This window comes from Symphodus melops (genome assembly GCF_947650265.1).
Source record: "Symphodus melops genome assembly, chromosome: 12".
NCBI lineage: Eukaryota > Metazoa > Chordata > Actinopteri > Labriformes > Labridae > Symphodus > Symphodus melops.
In genome coordinates, this window is record NC_136702.1 from 14,908,626 (window position 1) to 14,930,657 (window position 22,032).

The 22,032-nt window shown below is 38.4% G+C and overlaps 1 protein-coding gene across 1 annotated transcript in view; it reads left to right on the plus strand.

The window, feature by feature from the left end:
• Positions 1-22,032, plus strand: part of epha6 (eph receptor A6) — a 152,397-nt gene that overhangs the window by 65,293 nt on the left and 65,072 nt on the right. The window contains exons 4-5 of the mRNA XM_079357760.1: positions 18,216-18,371; positions 21,231-21,566. Of these exons, the coding sequence (XP_079213886.1) occupies positions 18,216-18,371; positions 21,231-21,566 (492 nt within the window). The remainder of the gene's footprint in view (positions 1-18,215; positions 18,372-21,230; positions 21,567-22,032) is intronic.

Below are 22,032 nucleotides of genomic sequence, written 5' to 3' on the forward strand. Positions count from 1 at the left end.
AATCACTGTGTGGTAATAGTGAATAGTAGAATAGTACGTTCACATCCATTCACCTAAGGACACATCGGATATGTTGCTGCAGGAGCTGGGGATTGAACCTCCAACTTTCTGGTTGAGAGACAAATTTTGCATTTTGGTGATTCATTTTGACATGTTTAAATGGTAGATCTAATTCTCACAAGTTCTCTCCCTTTTTATCTAATGACAATACAGTATATCTTAAGTTCCTCAACCTATTCGGAGGGTTAACAAGAAATGAGGGGAAAACAGCTCTGTTGTACACCCTGCAGTTGGAATAATTGGCAGTGCACACAACATCTTATTTATCCGTTCCCCATAGAAAACTTGAGTGAGCTCAATAGTCCATGTATCTGAGAAATGGGGTTGCCTCATTTGAACTGAATTTTGCCTTTTCATTTTGTGAATTTGCTGCAATTAAACTCATGTTTTTTTTTAACATATAACTGCACACTCTATGTTATAACAAGTGAAAACACTGAAGCCTGGAAATAATGAATGTAACCCACCATCTGGAGATAAAAGGAACATAAATCCTCCATCTAAAGAGAAAAGGGAAAATGCAACCAAAATAGAATTTTCAAGGCCTTCACATGACAGCGATGTCTGTGTGACAGACTATGATAGGAACGACCCCTCGTGGTGGATCCATTTAACCATTGGAAGCCACATTGCTCGTACCAACGGCGTCCGACGGTGCCAGTGACAGCTTTAATTTGAAAGCTGGCGGTCAACATGATTAGTGAACTGCAGGAGGCTTTTACAAAGTGGACCAACTGCTTCAGCCCCCCACAGTGTGGGAGGAGGAAGCACACAATGAGCAATGAGAAGATTGTTAAGGCAGATTCAAGCAAGACTGTGAAGTTCAAGTTCTGACCTGATTTTATTAGGTATTACTTTAGTTGTTGAAGGAACTCATGTAAGGAAATCTTGCTATTGAGCGAGTGCATGTTAACTGGACATGCTGGCAAAAATCCATGTATTGAATGAATCCAACCTTTTCTTCACTACAATCAGACAATATGAGTGACATGTAAACATGGATATCACAACATGTTATACAAAACACATTTAAAGCCAAAACATATGAACACCATTAATACTTTAATTTCACATGTAAGCAGAAGACAAGCCGCTGCTTCATTTTCCAGTTGGCAGGGTGTTGATGTGTTCAGATATGATTTATTGATCATGTTGAGCACATTAGTTTACCCACTGTGTTCAGTTAAAAAGCAATAATACATTTTACACCCTCTGTTCCATGCCAATGCAATAACACTAAACTAATTATGCAAACTGGGGACAGCAGTGTGATTTGTAAAAGCCAGTGCTGCATGCCGACCTCGAGCCAGCTTCACTAAGATCCCGAGAATATTGGAAGTAAAATCCAGGGATTTGATAAAATCATATGCACCTTATCTCTCTGTGTTTGCTGATTTCTGTGTAACGAGGGCTAAAGGGAAGAGAAGGTGAATGCGTTTACACTTGAAAGCAACACAGGTAATATTTTTCACTATCACATATTGCATTTTTATTTTACTGTCAATGAAACTCTGAAATTCAAATGTTCAACATCATAATTTTTAACAATTCAAAATTATCACTCCCAATGACACCAGAGCCAATGTCAAAGCTTTTTACACAAATGTTCACCGAACTTCCAAAAAGAAGCTCAAAATGGACGAAACAGGGTCTTAAGTTTTTTTCGTTGCAGAAGACAAAAAAAGAGAACAGATTATAATACACCCATTTTTGTTCTGCAAAACAGAATATTTGAAGACATGAAATGGTCTTTAGGGTCTTTTTAAATTCACAAGTCCCTCAAAGATGAATTACAAATGGGGTGAAGCAAGAAACTGTATGTTTACATACAGCTACAAAGAGTAGATTTATTGTTAGTCCGACTAAATCTGGACTTTTTAAAAATGCATGTAAACATGTTACCCTGACTGACATGGTAAATACATTTCTCAAGTCAAATTAACACAGCTAAATAAGGTGGTTGCTGATTGAATAGCTCTTGCATGCATACACCTCAATCAGACCAGAACAGGATTTGAACCCAAAGTAAATCAGAGAGGATGTGCACACTTACAGAGCTTTAAAGTTGTCCATGTTATCATTGTTTAACATACAGCTACCACTTTGCTGTTTGCTAACTTGACTGAAAAGAAGCAGAACACCACTTACCATAGAGGAGCTTTCCTCAGTGCATGTTTATTGGGAGAAGGAAAGTATTCCAGTGAAATGGTTTAACCGTAGGACAACTTTTTCATGAGAACGTACTGACAGTGCAGAAGACTCAAACCTCAAGCAGCCTTAAAGCCAAATTCCTAAAGGTTAACTTTGTTCTCCAAAGGAATGACCACAGCCAAATAAAATGTTAAATACAACGTTATATGTCAAGGTCTTTTTTTTTCTCTCTCAAAGTTACTTTATAACTTACTTGACTTTTTTCAAATGGTTCAAATTGCTAAACAATGTATTTCAGTAAGTAAATTTGAACTTCACAAATTTACTTGCACAGAGAAAATTGAGGTGAGGAAGTATTTTTATTTTTTTTTGTCTTAAACATGAAAACACTTATTTGGCCATGAACATGCTGCCCAACACTTGAAGTTATAATCTCTTCTTGGAGATTGTTGGTTAGAGGTTATGGCCAAAGCTTTGACGAGGACTTTCAAAAAAATTACTGTCCTGAAAAAATTAAAACAGACTTCAAGTAGTTGCATCATTTGGAGGTAGGATCCTTTCGCTTGTCTATATCACTGTATGGCATTGTTCCACCATGTTACACATGCTTTAAGCCATGAGAAGCCTTCCACCTGTTTACCTATTTTTGTAGTTGTAAATCATCTTTCGAAAAACCGGTGTGCTCTGTCTGTCACATCTTTAAATTCTCTTAGATTGTCTTAGAATTTTCAATTAAAGAGAATACATTTCCGAAATGTTTGCAAATGCTTTATGTGGCTCTCTGTGGGCAAAATGATCTTTATCTCTATCTGTTAACATATTTTATTTTAAGCATGTTCAAACTCAGTTGAAACTGTTGTATAGATATGTTTGACTTTGCATCTTCTCAAGGCTAAGTTGTGACATTTTGTTATTTTTCATTTCATCATTAGGTGATGAAATATACTTGTAAAAAACCCTGAACCAGGGCAGTTGCAGTTTTTCCAGACTCTTCCATGCATGCAAATATAATCCAGCTGTTTCCAGTCCACACTCGAGCACAGACATTATTGCATCCACACACATTTTGCAGGCGCTGCATTTTTGCCTTTCCAGGTCTCATTTTAGGGCAATCAGAATTAATTTTTCCTCATCATATGCTGTTATCACTCTATAATAAAAATACATATTAACTCAAATGAAAAAGAAAAGCAAAGGATTTGAGGAAATGGAGCATCCATCAGCTTTTTCCCACCCTCCCATCAGTGGTAATTGATATTTGAGGCCTCATTTTGCGCCCCGGTCTCCTATTCTTGAAATGAGCTTTTGGAGCGCAGAGAAAACAGCTGAGGCGGTTGAAATGGAATTGGTTGTGTGTCGGTGCATGAGAGAGTGGGATTATCCCACCGTAATGTCAGCCTTATTAAACACTATTACACTCTATAGATCAGAGAGGGATCTGAAAAGGATATACTGCCTGGTCATATGTGGGTGGAAATGTGTGTAAATTGGGATTATAGGCCAATAAATGAGAGGGGTTTATTTATTTTTTTTATATATTATCCAGTGAATATTCTTCTCATCTGATACAGGCAAGATGAATAAAAAAGTATTTTTAGTACTAGAAGTACAAATATTGTATCAAAAAAGAAGTTTAAAAAGGTATCAAAAATTAGGATTTGTTTTCCAAGTACAGTTATTTTAGTTCATATTAAATACTTTGGCACTATTATTAAACACGCTAGTAAAAAAACAAAAAACAAAACAAAAAAAAACAGGTTTTTGATATCATAGTTTTATGTAGAATATTATTTAACCTCTAAAAGGACAAACAGGTGAGATAAATGTGTTAAAACTAGGTTAAATATTGAAGGTGCTTTTTAAAAATGGAGAGAGGTAAGAAGGCAGAAAGGTTTCAAGGCTGATGCAGAGCTGGTTAAACATGAGAGCTTCAGTGTCTGTGACATGTAGCTAGGAAGGGGATGGGGTAGACAGCGTTCTCCAATGTTTTGAATTTGGACTGCAGAACCTATTTTAAATGCTAGGTATCAGAGATCTATGAAAAGGTTATAAGGGGATGGTCTTTGCCAATATGAAATGACATCACCCTGATCCAGGTCAAAGTAGCGTTAGGGATTCCTTTAAAACAAACTACGGGACAAACTAGTTGCTATTTGCCAAAGTCTTAAATAACCTGACTAAATAAAAGGAAGAAAATGTTGACAAAGACATAGAACATGAAGTAATATGTCACATGGATGACTGCAACTTGTTCTGTTCTCTCATAGAACGAGAGCAAGAAATGGTCTGTTAAGTCATGTGAACTCTAACATTTTTATGATGGTGAAACAAACGCACTCCGATATCACAATCTTGTGAATAGTCAGAGGAGTTGCTTGTTCATTCATGCACCAGGAAATCTCTGGAACAATAAAAGTACACCAACCATGTGTCCGATAAACCAAGTTTGCACAAGTGTTATTTACAACAGAAAAAACATCTTGCAACATAATCTGAGTGATTGTTGTCTGTTGACTTAGACTTAGACTTAGACTGAACTATATTGATCCTTTGGGATGACTCCCTCAGGAAATTTAGGGTGAGAGAGAGAGAGAGAGAGTATATACAGTATATGTAGAATGAAGAGAAGCTTGCAAATACTTAACCTATACCTGCTCACCCTCCCACATGCACACAGTATACCAACACGTGGTCATATTGGTTACCCATAAGTGCGCACAAGTGAAGGGCTGCACTTGAACACTCACTTCCCACACTCGCTCACACGGTTTTGTCATCTCTCTTAAAAAGCCCATTTTAAACAAAGCAGACAAACTAATCCTCATTTCACTCCACAAGTCTGCTTTTAAAGAAATGTCCTTTCTTTATGTATATCATTGCTTCAATATAACACTCTAATTAGAAGACTTAATTACTGGACTCTTAATTAATATATTAGTTTGAACTGCTTGAAAGGTGGAAAGGTGTCTTAGCAGCAGATAATTAGGGCACATAGAATGTCATTGCCAGATTGCAGAAATAACATCCTGCTGTCATCTTACCGTCAAACATATCACTCGTCTCAAATCAGTGCAGTGCTAAATATAAATGGAGCCTTTTTGAGACAGTGTCCTTGCCTTATAGCTACCATGTGGCATTGGTAACAGGCATATTAAAATAATAATAATAATAATCTTGTTGCTTAAGGTCTTTTTTGCTCTTGTAGCTCATAAAGACACATTGACATGAATTTCAGCCTGTTTCATAATCAGCTAAAAATCCTTACTGGAGCTTTAAATAGTCCTATTTTTTATTGTTTTTGACAATGATCTTGACAAAAGCAACAAAATGAAAGTGTAAAGTTGTAAAGCTGGAGTTTTTTTATTGTTTTTTTTTCAGCAGTATTTACTGTCTCCATTTCAAATGTCACATTTTCCAACCTGTGTACTTTTTACACTGTGAGACAGAATGCAGGTGCAAAGTTGTTTAGCCACTCACCATTGAAAGATACTGTACACACTGTGTAAACGCCAAAGCCAGTATGACAGAAACAGTGCCGTGTGTGTGAAGCTTGTGCTCATCGTTTACATATCCCGCCTCCCTTTCTTCACTGTTAAGCTGTGGCATTGTACAGCAGAGCCTCCTACTGCTCTGCTGCAGAATGTCAGTGTAATAAAAGCTATTGTTTCTGATAATGGTCCGGGAAGAATTTCATAAAGTTGGCAATATTTTCCCGAAACTACTCTTCCTTGTTTTAAAATAAACTGAAGTTTCAGTACCAGCAGTGGATGAAAGATCATATTAACAGCCACAGGGTTTAAGTCCTCTCACATGTCTGTCAGCCAAACAAGAGAAAACACTCTTCTCCCAGAGAGGAACAGGTACTTGTACATGGTGTAATCAAACTAATATCATGTTATCTCCTTTTTTGGCTAGTTGCCTACAACTCCTTGACAGAATTTTTTCCCTCCATGATAACAACTCTGCATGTGTTGAAATTCCCACAGCTTCTTCTCTGAAGCACAGGTATATTTCATAATTTGCAAAGCTTTACTTTGGGCCCATTGTAACAAAGCTTAATTCAAATGTTCATGTTAAACAATATTTGTGTATCGGTTTGCATTGATCTGTGGGAGTGTGATTTAAAAAGTGAAAGGGGATGAGAGACAGAGAGAGACTCAAATAAGAGCCTTTCAATTCACTGATTCATTTTAATTTCGCCCCGGATCCATTAAGCTTTGTCAATGTTACTAAAGGCTCTTCATGTCATTATCTCCCTCTTTTGTTTTCTGCTGTTTTAGAGGAGACATCGGCGTTGTTTATTTTCCACAAGAAGGCCTTTATGCTAATGCGACCTCTGCTGAAGACGATTTGCTCTCGATTTAGCAGTGTGTTAAAACCACAATCGGCATCAATCATGCGGAAAGACGGCAAGGAGCGAGGGGAAAGTTTGGGGATAAGTCATGCTAATCTTCACAACACCTTATATTAAATTAATAACGCCTCTACGCACACACACACACACACACACACACACACACACACACACACGCACACACACATTAACATGCAGTGTTTCATCTCCATGAAGTGGAATGTTGAGTGAATTTTGTAATGAAACTTTGTAACTTAGAAAGTGAGAGTAAAATATTTGCCAGACAGTTTATTCAAATGGCATTGAATATTTAAGTGTATCATTTTTCAATTTCATTTCAAGTGTTTGTGTATCCCAAAAAAATCGTATTTTATCATATTGATATGACATCTGTTTACAGCTAAATCTGCTCCCACCAGGAGTAATATGAACACAGTAACAGAAGCGATAATGTGACTAAAGCACTTTTGTAAAATTGATAGAAAAAGTGTTTTTTTTAAGTGTTTTTTTTGCAATATATAACGATAAAAAAGACAAACAAGGATCCACAAACACAAGGACAGTGTCGGGGTTCAGCCTTTGTCTCATGGCTTTTAATTGTCTACATCATACTGTTTTTTCTTCCATGGAGTATGTTTTATTATATTTTTGAGCATTATGCATGAGCTAAAATACAGACGCAGATGTGTTGCCAATGAAAATTGTAGCCACTGTTTGGATGCTTGTTGAGTTTTTATTTGAATTAAATAAATGTATCATTTAACTTACCTTCACTTTTCAAGGTCCCTTTTTGTTAAATATGGTCATAGCAAAAGGGAAATTCCACCCCGGCTGTGGCAAGAGATACAAAGTCAGGTGTCACAAAACTCATCAGAGATTATGACATTACATGCCAGTTCTGTGTCAAAGAAAATATTCTGCCATTTGATCATATTTTGTAACATTTGTTCGGAACCAGGCAATCTTTAAAGGAGCATAAAGTCACTCTTTTATTCTACTACACAAACTTTGAAATGGATTGCTCACGACAACTTATAGTGATCTTGTGAGGTCGGACTCTTCCATGTAGACTTCTTCTTGAGACCAAAGCGTGGAGAAGTTAGACGAAGGTACCGACTGACCTCACGCTGCTGAAAGTCTACTCCTTTTTTGTGTCCCATTTCACTAGCGGATGATTGGGTCATTGTACCCTAGACAAAGAAAGACACCATTGTGAATTAGCTGTTGTGACATTAACTCATACAGGTCAGTGCTGTCTTGGAGCCAGCCAGGAGAGTATCTGAGAATTTAAGCTCGGACTATAAAATCACTGCCTTACTGTCACCGGCCCCGTTTTGTCTCTAAAGGAAGATTAACAGAGGAACTCTGCTCTCTCTCAGAGTTAATGGATGTCTTTAGGGAAGTTTACTACTCTGTTAGTTCATTTGACACAAGACTCTTTCCAAGCGGCTATAAACATTGCTATAAAGGGATCAGTGAGGCTGACCTCTGTTAAGTCCATAAAAAGATCTTGTCTCTGATAATGTCACTGATATAGTAGTGATGGCTGCCCCTGCGTACGCCCATCCAGCACTGACCTTTACTCAGTTATTTTTGTTTTGTTTTGTTTTAGCTTCACCACATTATCTGCTTGTCAAAGTAAGATCATTCCATTCTGTGTGTAGCAGTCTTGAATTCCCTTGCACCTCAATTTCCTTTAGACATATCAAATTCTGAACTAAGACATTTTAGCAATCATTTTGAATGTTTTGTTGCTCAACCAATCATACAAGAAAGAACACTTTCTTGTGTTGCAACGGTGTCTCTGATATTGCTGTAATTAGCCGTCTGTGAGTTGAGAAATGTCCGGGGCTTTTCATGTCTCAAAACAAGAGAGACACATGTTGTTTTGATTCTCATATACCACATTTCTGTGGTGCTAGTATGACATTATGTTTTGTTACTACGTGAGACGCATGCTGGTTCACAAAAAAAAAAAAAAAAAAATCAATGTTATAAAATAGATACTGTGAATTCATTTGCAGTTATTATTTAATTCATGATTTTAAGAGTTATTTCCCGGCACAGCCATGAACTCAAAGAGGGTGGAGCTTTTGAAGGTGCACAGATAGAAGTGACATATTTGTTTGTTTGTCTTGCTGTTGAGTTCAAATATCAACAAGTGGTCAAACCACACCTCTATGTTTAGTAGCTAAAAGTGGTTTTAGAGTCTCTCCCAGCACCAGTCTGCATGTTGTCAATGAAAGAGATAATAAGCTCAGATTATCCTTGCTAATGTTAATAGTATTTTTTTTACTAAAAGCAGAAAATGGGCCACTTTAAAAGTGTTTGTTACTTCTATTACCTGTGATCACTAAAATAACGAGTATCCAGCCATTGTATGTTCTAACGCTACGTTAAACCTTCATTCCACAAAATACCAGTCCAATTAAACCAAAAGAAGGCAGTGTGAGAAGGGAGACAAAAAAGACTTGATGTTGTAACAGCGATGAGAAGAGGATTTGGTTCGTTTAGATTTGCCAGGGGAGGAGAGATACACTCTCTTCATCACTGAATTAAGCTTGATGTCTTTTGTTTATCTGATGAATACCCTGCTATGCAAAGCGATCAGAAACAATGATCCCTAAATGTCATGATTGAGATTAACATGAGGAAGCAGGTAGCATGGACAGAGAGGGAGTACAGATCCACCAGCATGACACTCAACTTAGGTGAGAGGTCACAGATTTGAAAAAGCTGCATTCCTAGACAGTGAACTTTTTGTTAATAAAACATTGCAATCACAAGGATCTTCATAAACTAGCTGCTAAGTAGCAAACCCTTGGCAAGCAGTAGGATTGAGTTTTTTTTAGTTATTTTGGGTATAATCTCAGTCTTTCAAAAAAAAGTAAATAGAACCTATGTATAGAGAACATTATTTTGTTAATTATAACTTGCTGATACTTTTGCACCAATAAGCTTTCACCTTGTGTCTCTAATTGAGCAAACACCATCCTCAACACTTCAGCAGTGACGTGCTGAAGAGGCCCGCTAATCCTGAAGTGTAAATCAGCTCTAGCACTCACTGCTTTCAGCTAATGAAGAACGAGAGGAAGGCTGATGAGAAACGGAGACAGACAGACACAGAGGACAGGAGAGGGCTTTTCATTTGAGTGTTTGAAGGAGTTACATCTGATTACACTGCAAAGTATCATACGTACTGTAGGTTTCAGAGTGCCACTGCTACAGTACACACAAGGTGAGGTGTGAATTCTCATCATGTCTAGTGTCAGTAGGCACTGCAAATTGAATTACAGATGGATGCAGTGTGGTTATATGAGAACACAGACCAGTGTTGTTGGGCTCACAGACATCAGAGAACTCAATACTGTTTATCTCCCTGATATTGGCAGGCCTTTCTGTTTGGTTTGGAAGCAAAGCTAAATATCATGTTACTCAAGCGAGGAAAACATTATTGTCATTTTCCACTGATGTAGTAAGATGATGAATATTATTATGTATGAAGGATGAAAAGAGACTAGGCCCAAATATTCTGCTAATATGCACAATATGTATGGACAAGCTGTGTATTGTGTCATTACAAAGAAGAAGCAATAAGGGTCTATGTTATTGTTTCTTAGTTTTTTATGAAAGGGACACTGAGGACAATATATGTGTGGAGTGAAACTGAAAATAGTGTTACATTTTTTATTTATTTTTTCCATTTGCAATAAGTTTCAGGCTCTATTCCGCCAATATCGCCACCATCTCTGCAATGATCTCATCCTTTGCATCGCCGCCTTGCCACGCTGCGTTTGATTTCAAGAGCTGAACTATTCTGCAACATTTGTTGATGTGGTTCTGCAAGTAAATGCTGCAGAATTGTGCTCCTCTTGGAATTGTTCTTCTTCGCTGACCACGGGGAGAGGAGCCCACCATCATCTGCTTTACACCGCAAAGAGGCAAAGGGTGTCATTTACTTAATAACAAGCCCACACTCGACACACACATGCAGATACCAGTTAGTTCTCACTGTTAGACTGGATTAAGAGATACATTCTTCCACAGTAGTATGTTGTTGCCTGACTGAAAGCAAAGTGTATTGTACAGTTCAATATGAAGATATCTTAAATAAATGTATAAAGATGATGAAGATGAATAATATTTTTAGACTCTTTAGAGGAAAAAATGTCAATATTTTAACATTCAGTCAACCGTAATGGTCGAGTTCAAGCATTTTGATCATTTATGTTTTTCACATTATCCATGCATGGCAAACAATATATTTTTTGTGTGCAGTGTGACTCATTCAGACAACTTAACAGCCTGTTAACGTAGGTTCAAAATACTAGTTTATGCAGTTCTATTTCCAAGCAAACACTCTTTGTATGTTTACTTATCACCTTAGGCCTTTTTAAATGAAGGGAGAAATGAAGGCTAAAAAGTACGAGATTTGTTAAAGTATTCAACAGTCTGTGGTTGCTTTATAAGTCAGTAGTGGACAATAAGGTTGGAAAGCCCAAGTGCCCTTTTAACATTCCTTTCATACTGGGTTTGGGTTGAACATTTCCCACTTACTGGATTGACATATAGTTGTGTAAACCTCTTAAGTTTGTTTTCAAAGAACAGAAAATGTTTCTTTTGAAATATTGGTAAACTTCCAAGGTGTTTAATTATACTGCCAACAAAAGGGAAACTCAATAGTATCTTAATATTTTTATCCAGTGAATCACGAAGGAATTTTAGCCGATGTTCATGTAGTATAGCACTGAGCGAATAGAGAGACAAATCGACTGCCAATAACTTTTTGGAGTGAGCATAACTTTTTCCCTGCCTGTTGCTTTGGTTTTTTCAGGCCTAGTAAGTATGAAGTAGCATACCTTAAAACCAGTCTGCTGCCTCGAGGTCTCAGGGCCTGGTCAGTGCTTTGAGCCCACGCTTGAAGATGTTCTGGATGACTTCCAGATCTCATTAACCTTGGGCACAGGGCCTGCAGTTTGATCAGAGCCCCAAAGGCTGTTGGGTCAGAATGCTATTCTCTCGCTCCCTGTCCATCTGCAGTCTGCTGGCTTTAGATTTATGTTCCGTATACATTCCAATCTTCAAACACCGCTACAGACACACACATATCTGCATATAAAATCCGAATCTGTAGTTTGGAGACGAGAATTCAATTAGGTGTTCTGGCTTCTGTTTTGCTGTCCAAGTACAGTATTATCCTACAGCTTTTCCAGGCTGTGTTTGTATGTGTGGAGAGTAAAAGAGGAGAACTCATAGGGTGTATGCATTTGGTCACTAATAGGCGTTTATATGGTGAGGATTTAGCGTTTCATTTCACCATAGGAAATAGAAAGATGCAAATTGCTGCGGCTAACAATCTGGTCATAGATGTTTTCTCAGTTCTTCATTTGTCCTCATGTCTAAATTGGAATTGTTAACTATAAACAGTGAAAGAAAGTCAGAGACTTGTTATTCTGTTTCAAATCCACTTGACAACAAGAGTCCCCCAAATATGTCCATTGCTTCCTCTTCTTTCCTCTTCCTCATCTTTTTAATTCAATAGCCATGGGGTTAAGAATTTACTACTGCCAAAACTCATCTAAAAGACATACAGGTTACTGATCTTTGTCCGCAGTTTTTGCCTATAGCGGTTTACTCGATGCACTGTAATATTTCAAACTCAGTCATTCCCACTTAGCCACCTTGGTTCAGTTTTAAGTACGCTTGAGTTCATTATTGCTATATGAGGCGCCGTGCTGAGTTAAGTAAATGTAATCAACCATAATCAGTACTTCTATAGAGAAAGAACACATAAGGGGCATGTTAAAAAAAAAATATACTCGGGCGCGCTGGTGCCGCAGCGGTAGCGCACGCAGCCCATTTATTGAGGCTCAGTCCTCGTGCAGGCAGCCTTTGGTTCATTTCCCGCATGTCTCTCCCCACTCTCTCTCCATGATTTCCGCCTCTATCCACTTTCCTCTCTATAATAAAGGCATAAAGTCCAAAAATAAATCTTAAAGAAAAAATATACTTAATATATAATAATAATATATATATTCACGTCCATGTTTTTCTCATGCAGCTGTTCTTATGTGACACCTTTACACATGATGAAGTTTACAGGATCAAAGTACATTAACAGGCATCACATTTTTGTCTTTAAACTATAGCATACAGTATATCTATGATCTTGATCTGATGAGTCTACAAAAGGGAAGATATGACCCACAAATATAGTCCTACCTGCAGCCATCTATCACTGTGCTTCTTTAAGTTTAGGCTCTCATGCTCACCAGTCAACATCAGCTACCTTAAGGACAAAAACCCTGCTCATTTGTCTTATCTGCATTAATCATTCATTGCCATAATTGTAAACGATGTCTTTTAACAATAGCACACAGGTGATTGCAAATTAGTTTTTCAGTGGAACATAATCGTCCTTGTTGGATCTCAAGTGTTTTTGACAACTTTTCTTTAAGGCCATGCTTGTCTTTTTTCTCGCCAAAACCTTCAGGCTTCAGTCACGTTTGACAAGCTGTCGAGTTCAGTTCAATGTGCTGTTTGTCACTGCTGTTGCAATGTCCGATGTACAGTATGTGTGTGTGTGTGTGTGTGTGTGTGTGTGTGTGTGTGTTTGTCGAGCGTGCGTGTGTGTGTTTGTGTGTGTGTGTGTGTGTGTGTGTTTGCGCACCAGCATGTGTGTTCTCCAACCTCCTTGGCACTACGTGTGTGTCCATCCTTGGGTGATGCATGGTCAGCCATTGTACAGCACCACTGTGGCCTTGGAACGGAGTCTGTCCAGACAGATTGCAGCAGGACACTGCGAGGTTGGAAGGAACATCCCCTCAGTTCAGCGAAGGTCGGACAGAGGCATCATTAGGTTGACAGAGTCTGAAACAGGGTCTACTGGGGTGGGGGAGTTGACTGACGGTTTTTGACTCAAGGACATGCTGGTATCAGAGGTTAATGACAGAGGCAGCCTTGGTACGCTGTAGGGGGTGACACTTATCATACCGATACAGATAGCCTCTGTGTGCTCGTGTGTGGGTGTATAGCGTGTATGTGTGTCAGACAAATTCTTAAGGATATTACATTTTGGATATTTAAAAAATTAGCAACATTTCTTTAAACAGCCAATATTCAGCATTTTTATATCTGAACCCTTTAAATAAATCATTGGTTGAACAGTAATAAGAGTAAAAAGGTTAACAACTATAGCATAAGAACATTGCAGACTTTTATAGAATCCAATCAATCTATTTTTTGATTCTTGATTCTGATATCTGAAGGGTCACCTCCACTTTCTCAGACTTGTCATTGATACAATATGTAAAGAAAGCAAACAAAAAACGTTCAATGAATTTTATTCTTTCCTGCCATGCTCTGTGTGTGTGTCTTTGTGTGTGTGTGTGTGTGTGTGTCAACCTCTTTCCATCCGTCCTAATTGTCCCCATTTGATCAGAGCAGTTGTGGTTTAAAGCGCTTTCTTGTCCTCCCTGCAGCTCCATTTATCACAGGCACGAATGGAGACACAAACACGCTAGGTGCTTCAAGGTGAATCCCTTCAAATGGCTCAGCTTGTGTTACCTTGTTAAATCGATATGCTTGGTGACAACTGGCAGCAATGGAGATCTCACCAGGCAGGAGACTTTTGACACAGAAGTGTTTTGGAGGTTGGGAAAATGCTATTAAAAGGCCCTCGCACAGTATGTCTCAAATTTTCTGACTTTCGTTAACTCTAGTACCATAGGCTCATAGTCCATTTTCAGAGGGGTTTTTTTCTTTATAAGGGGATCTACTGTTACGAGTTCTGTACATGTCATATTTTCAAATCAAAGATTTTATCCCCAATCCGACACTGACTGACTCAATTTACTTTAGAAACACTTTTTGAAAAAGGAATTGACTTCTCTCCTTTAACCAAGAAAGGCACCACAACATATTTTCATGCTTTGGCAGTAATAATTTCACTCCAACCCCTCTCTATTAAAAAAACAAGGGTTTGCAAGATGGATGGATAACCAACAGAAAGCCTCTCTATTACACGCTCTCTTGCAAAAGGTTTCCAGACTTAGTTCTGTAGTTGATGAACGTTGAGAAGGAAAACTAACTCATTTTGGCAACATTTTATACACCAAAAAAAGGAGTTTAAAATCTCTCTCTCTGTGAAGTAATAATGGGTGAGGACTCAGAGTTTTGGACATATTCTTCTTAAATAAAATGAGAAATTTATAAAGCATTTGCCTTAGTGTTGTAGTAAAGACCACACTAACCAAGATCACGACATATACGAACCCAGAGTGCTCCGAGACCATAACGAGACCAAGACATTTAGGGATCTAGACTGAGTCAATACCAAGACCAAGGCAGCGTGAGACAGAGGCAAGACAAATAAATATCAGGAACAAATCATCAGGTTGAGTGCACTGGGCGAGTCGCTCATTTATCCTTGGGAGGTTATGTCCATAACCAGGCGGTAAAAATCTAATTTTGAATTAATTGTAGTTATTTGTTCTTTTAGAAAGGGTTGTTTTCTTTTTATTACAACAATGACATGCAACAGTAGCTGGAAAAGCTTTCAATATATTTTTTTCCTTTTAATACATTTTGACAAGCTCTTGTCTTTTTGCTTGAATACCGTAAATTCCGGACTATAAGCCGCTACTTTTTTTCTCACACTTCGAGCACTGCGGCTTCTACTCCGGTGCGGCTAATGCATGGATTTTTTATGGGGGACAATGAGCTTCTGCCGCAAAAACATTTGACTTCGTCACGTCGGATCTTAATATCAGTCATTTTGCGCTTCATGCACGCACCCTCATGATGGAAAACACACGGAGAAATACATATGATGCAGCTTTCAAGTTAAAGGCGATCGACCTGGCTGTCAAAGAAGCTAACAGAGCTGCTGCACGTTAAGATGACACTGACAGCGACAACAGAGACTGAGGAAGTGAGTAATGAAGTCATTCTGAGGCAGTGAATGGATGGACTTTTTCTTGTGAAATATATTACGGTCATCTTTTTCATCAGCCGTGTTACAGACACCGTCGGCTAGGCTTCGTATTGTAACGGTTCATGTTGTAAAGTCAGTAGTTGATAATGTGTTCATAATTCCGATTATGTGGAGAGTCAGTGAATGCACCAGCGAGAACGTGTTGAGTGGCTGTATGAGAGAACGCTGGGGGAGAGAGTTGGATTGTTACGGCAAGTTGTGTTGCTCTCTGCTGTAAACGGCGTGGTCACGGCCGACAGTGATCGGGTTATTAAAAGTTATTATTTGAACGCTCTCGTCGTCCTTTAACGTCCGTACGGACGCTACAGTATTTGCGGATGTTACCGGTAGCCTACGTCTGTGTAAATAGCTCTTGTTATAGCGTGGACACCTGCGGCTTATAATCAAGTGCGGCTTATATATGTACAAATACATTTATTTACTTATTTTTAGCCGGTGCGGCTTATATCCAGGTGCGCTCAATAGTACGGAATTTACGGTACATTTTTATTGTGTCCTTTCTTCACAGAGACTTAGTGGTTATATATTTTTTGAAAATATCTTTTTTTCACAGTGGACATTGTCTTGAAGGAAAGCATTTCTTTTAATAACAGTTGCAATGGCTGTGTCCATTCACCAGATTCTCATCTCATTCTTAGTAAGCCATGACAGTGTAAGAATGAGCCATCATGCACAAAGCCAGGACACTGAAACTGAAGCAGCTAAATGGAACGTAGCCATCTGTCATTTAGTTGTTTACCTGCACCTTTTTACTTGGACATGTCAACATATCTCTTGTGGAGAAGCCCAACATACAAACAGCAGTGGAATTGGCGTTTAAAAGAAAAATACTCAAATTGGTATAATGCTATTTATCTAAAGGCTGGTTCACACGGCAGGATAATTAGGCCGATTTTGGCCCCGATTATCTCCTTCTGATAATCTTAAAGAGTCCACGATCATCGTAAAATAATCTTATAAAATAATCCCGCCGTGTGTGGTGTGTTAAGACGTCTGCTCTCATCTGCTCGGAAGGCTGTCCAGAGTGTTCCGATCTCAAATCAGGGATATTCAACATGTTGGATTGTTTTGGCACGATTTGGCATCGTGTGTTGTGTTTCCCCCGAAGGGGTAGGAGGCCCATGGTCTTAAAGGGATACTTCACCCATTTACATGAAGCTGTGTATCATTAGAAACATGGTAGCAGTGTTGAATGGTCGTGAATCCAACCCTCATTTTGCCCTGAGACGAGAAAAATGTGTTTTTCTTTGCTTGAAAGTTTTCTTCATGTGATGCAAAAAGCGTCATATTACATGAAGAAAACTTCCAGGCAAAGAAAAACATATTTTTCTCGTCTCAGGGCAAAATGAGGGCTGGACTCACGACCATTCAACACTGCTACCATGTTTCTAATGATACAAAGCTTCATGTAAATGGGTGAAGTATCCCTTTAACTGAAAAGACACATTTGGAACTTAGTTATAGTGAATTATCTATGAAATTCTATTTTAATTTGTGTTTTATTTCCTTATACAAACATGTAATAATTGCGATGTCCCCATGAAGTATGTAAGGTGCACATGCTATGCTGACAACCACCCTGCTGAAAATGGGATTTGATGGCTGTAATCCACAATAACCAAATATGTACATGTTCTCGACATTTTAATTATCATATATATATATTATATATATATATATATATATATATATATTTGAGGCATTTTACTCACTTGAATCTGACAAATCCAGCCCATTACATCAAAGAGATGTTAAGTGAGTTTGTGGCCAAAGGGCGGGACCTATAAACAGCCCTAAAACATTTACTGACTTTTTTTGGGATAGTCTGAAGTGATGTTGTAAAATTACAGTTTTGGGCCTTACGGGGTTAAATAAAGGTCAGAGTTCAACACAAAATCATCTATGAGTATGAGTAGAGTGCAACCCGCACTAGTCTGAGAAAAATCCAGTTACCCCTTGTTAAATTAAATGATGCTTTGTTCAGAAATTGGTGTAGCACAGTGGATGTTTGACCCAGTTGTGGTAAAACTTTCGCCCCAGGACTGTGTCTCTGTATACAGACTAACATCACCCTCACTGTTTATGCGTTATACTCTTAAACATACAATATGTAGAACTAGCAGAAAGAACTCCCATGACTCACCGCCAGCCTCAACGTCATCTTTTGTTTTGTAGTGTTGACTGACAGTTCCCTGGTGGCAGAAAGGAAGCCAGATGTCAAAACTTTTTTCATTGTCAAACCAACCTGATTCCATTTCAGAACATTATTTAGATTGTGCACTCTTTGATTTATAAGCTTTTGTGTAATTGTGAAAAAGTCGTGAAAAAAAGTCATTGATGTACAGTTTGTGTATTTGTTTTTGTTTGTTTCCTGTTTTTTCCAGTCAATGATTATCACTTGTTAATACTTTAAGGAAAAGATCTCCAAACCAGAACAGATAGTTATATTTATATATGTATATATATATATATATATAATCCTTTTCCACGTTAATAGGCTGGCTTTGGACTGTGATAGATCGTATATACCACTTTAATTTGAATGTACAGTATATGAATTTCTAAAATAGTAGAAAATCTTTTCTGATATTTAATATGCCTGCCCACTTTTTTCTGCTTTTCACTAACATCCTGTTATTTTTTACACCCATCTAGCATGCCACCCAGGCTTCTACAAGGCATATGCTGGAAACATCAAGTGTTCAAAGTGCCCTCCACACAGTTTCAGCTATGTGGAAGGAGCTTCTATCTGTCGCTGTGAGAAGGGCTTCTTCAGAGCGGAGAAAGATCCCCCAACTATGGCCTGTACACGTGAGTATCACAGACAACAGTAATTCCTTTTTCACATTAAACACATAACAACATTCTGTAAATCTGAAGGGCTTTAAGTCATTCGTTTTTGTTCGATGACAGTCAGGGGTGGATACTTAACCTCATCTCTTAAATGTGCAAATTCAAATAGCATCATTCTATACAGTACTTGGGTAAGTTAAAGCTTTTCCTTTAGAGCTGCCCTCTGTTCTGTCTGCGGCTATGAATCCAGTCTCGTCTTTAGGACTTATCTGGTGAGAAACTGTACATTAGAGAGTTTCTGGATCAATTACTTGGCTTTTGTTCAGCTGCCTGCTCTTCATTGATGATTCACTGACTGTCATTACGACTTCATATTTGCATTAAATTACAGTTTAACCCGACTAATTCGCCTTTAATTAAAAAGCCATTTAGCTGTCACATAGATAGACGGGGGCCACATCCGAGAGCTCCACAGAGTGGGAGAGTGTATTCGTCTTCTCTGAAGACACAAAGCCAAATCATTGTAGGGAAACTGAGTTTATAGTTCTCTGCAATATGGACCGTTTGAAGAGAAATCTTTAGAAAATACTTTGACTCTACGCAGTGGTTTACATATTTAATGTTCGCACAGATGATGCAACACTTTGCTTTAAGAAACCCATGCAGTTATATATGCTGGAAGGCTGTCCAGTGCAACAGCAGTCTAAATAAACAAATATACATAAACAAATAATGAACACAAATGCAACAGCATAATTACACTAAAAGAAATTAGCACAGATGCCTCCATCAGATAAGTAGACACAATGCCTATCACTCAATATTGTCTTTAGTGCCTTGTTCAACAGCCCTCTTCAGTTGCTTTTAATTGTTAAACTAAATCCTCCAGGCTAGTAGCACATTCTAAAACTTCAAGGCCACTTCACAAACAGTATAAGCGAACACTAAAGGCTAGTGGAGGTGTAACAGCCCTGCTAACGAAGAGGAGTAGACCGCCACATCCATTCTAACAAGCTGTGAGTTCTATGTTTACTCACATAATGCATTTTAATCAGGAACTTGTAGGCTGCAGCATAAACTGTTTGCTTGATGTCTGAGTTAAAAAAAGCAAAAAGAAATGGAGATTAAATGCTGAGGGCCTGAGGGGAAGACAAAGGTAGAGAGCAATAAAGAGAGGATGTCACAGGAGGAGAGATAAAGGAGGAGAGAAAGTGTAAATGCTGGATGGAGTAGACAGTGAAGAGAGAAAGGAAGGAGGGTGCTGATACCAATCTCCCCCTAGAGGAGAATAGGAGCTGATTGATGGCAGTGGGGATGCTCTGCAGGTGGGGAGGCGGGTAGACTCTCCTCAATGGAGAGAATGGAGGAGGTGAGATAATGGTCGATTGAGGCAGAGAGATTTAAAGAGAGAGAGAATGGACATGCGCTGACAGAAGTGGAGGAGGAGTAGGAGGGACTTTCCTGTCTGCTGAGATTTTTAGCAAAGGTAGAGAAGAAGAGGGATGGAGGGATGGTGAAGGAAGGGGAAACATACCATTGTCTAGGCAGACAGTGAGTCTGGCAGGACGGGAGTGTTCAAATCCCTCAGGTCTTTTAGCTCCACCCTGTTGACAGCTGGCTGCCTGCTATAGCACAATGCTTACCCCTGACACACAAATGCCCAGATTCAGGGAGCACAAAAACAACTCAACAAAGTGGAATATGAGAAATGATTTACTGTTTATAGCAAAGGAAAGAGATGTAAGAACTGTTATGTCATTTAGCATTATCATTTGTTGTGTTTTCCTAATAAAATATACACTGCAGTGTGCCTGTGTGAAATACATTTTTTAATTTATGGGGAAACGTATCCATTAACGTGACTCTGTCAATATCCATGAAAAGCATTTACAACTGATGAGAAGTCTAAACTTGCGGTGAACCTCAGGGGTCAGTTATTGGTCCTGTGCTTTTTACTCACGAGTTCTCTTCTGGGGTTTATTTTAGATACGTTGATACTCTCAAAGGAACAATTTAATACATTACATCCCCAAAAGTAGCTAAATGTCCGATCATTTAATCTTGTTTTTTGTTCGTGTCCTTGTTTTCGTGTTGTTTATTTCTCCTGTATTAACTCTCCGTTAAAGTGTGAAAATATTTTTTTGAACAGCATTATTCAACTCATCTTAAGTTTCAAAAACTTAAAGAAGTATAGCAATTGTGGACAGTAGAAAGAATGCAGATCCTGCTAGTGGATGAGCTAGATCTCCAAGAGAAGAGATACAAAGGAAAAACACTGGAACAAGCACTGCATTCATAAAATGCTCTTTACTGACTGTGCCACAGGTATTGAAAATGTCAAAGAGTTTTTTTGTAAGTTTGGATGAACCTTACTGTACGTCAGGGTGGTACTACCAAACAACAACAAAACTTAAGATTGATAAATTAAAATAAAAAACCTAGCCTGTCTTTCATACTAAGCTTTAACAATAAGGATAATATTTGTCTATTTCCTCAGCAAATTTTTCTTATTAACCTTTTTTTCCCATGATGTTGAAAAAAAAGAAAGTTGCTACATTCCCAAATTACAATCGCCACGTCTGGTGAATGATCAAAAAAATCTGTCTTTAAGATTTAAAGACTATTATGCATAACACAACTCCTATCCATTTAATGATCTGATTGATGGCCATTAAGCCAAGACATAAATAACCAGCATTTTAAAACTCTGAGTCAACAAGACATAAGGTCATTTTACAAAGCTTTATTGTAGGCTTCAAAGTCAATAACAACAACCAAACATCACCAAGAATCCTAAACCATGAAAGCCCATATAGGGGTAATTATCAATATCATTTCTACTTAATAAAAACTGTAAAATCTTCTTTTTACTGGCAGGCCCTCCATCTCCTCCTCGTAACTTGATGTTCAACATGAATGACACCTGTCTGTTGTTGGAGTGGTCACCTCCAAGTGACACAGGGGGTCGCAGGGATCTCACCTACAACGTCCTGTGCAGACGCTGTGGCCCTGAGCCCGGTCAGTGCCAGCTCTGTAAGGAGGACCTTCGTTTCCTACCAAGACCACTCGGTCTGACCAATGCCACTGTCACTGTCATGGACTTCTCTGCACACGCCAACTACACCTTTGAGATCGAGTCCCTCAACGGTGTGTCAGACTTGAGCTCCTTCCCTCCCCAAGTTGCCGTCATCACCATTAGCACTGATCAGGGTGGTAAGTATGCAATATTTGAAATATTGTTTCAGTTTTATTGTGAAGTGCAGCTTTTGAAAATTGCTTTATAGGGGTAAAAATTTGCTCAAACTCCAATCTCCCACACTAGTTTAAGTCAGCAAGCCCATTTGTCGTATCCAATTACATATTTTCTCAAGATAGAATCATAATAGCAGGAATTTTTATTATAGAATTTCACAACTTGTGTTTCAGATGTTTATAATCTTGGATTTTATAGCTCTTGGAAGTAAACGTTTAGGTGTGTTCCTACTTTGGCTGTGCACATGTATTCAGTTGATACAATACACATTCCCACGTTCTTCTTGGATGCCTTAAACGTTTAAGGTTTGTGAGTTTGATTGAATATCCTGTAAATAGGGCCTTTGTTCACACAAAAAAAACTCCACAGAGCACCATTTAATTTCATCCCTGCAAATTCGACTTGATCCAAACAATGTAGTTTAAC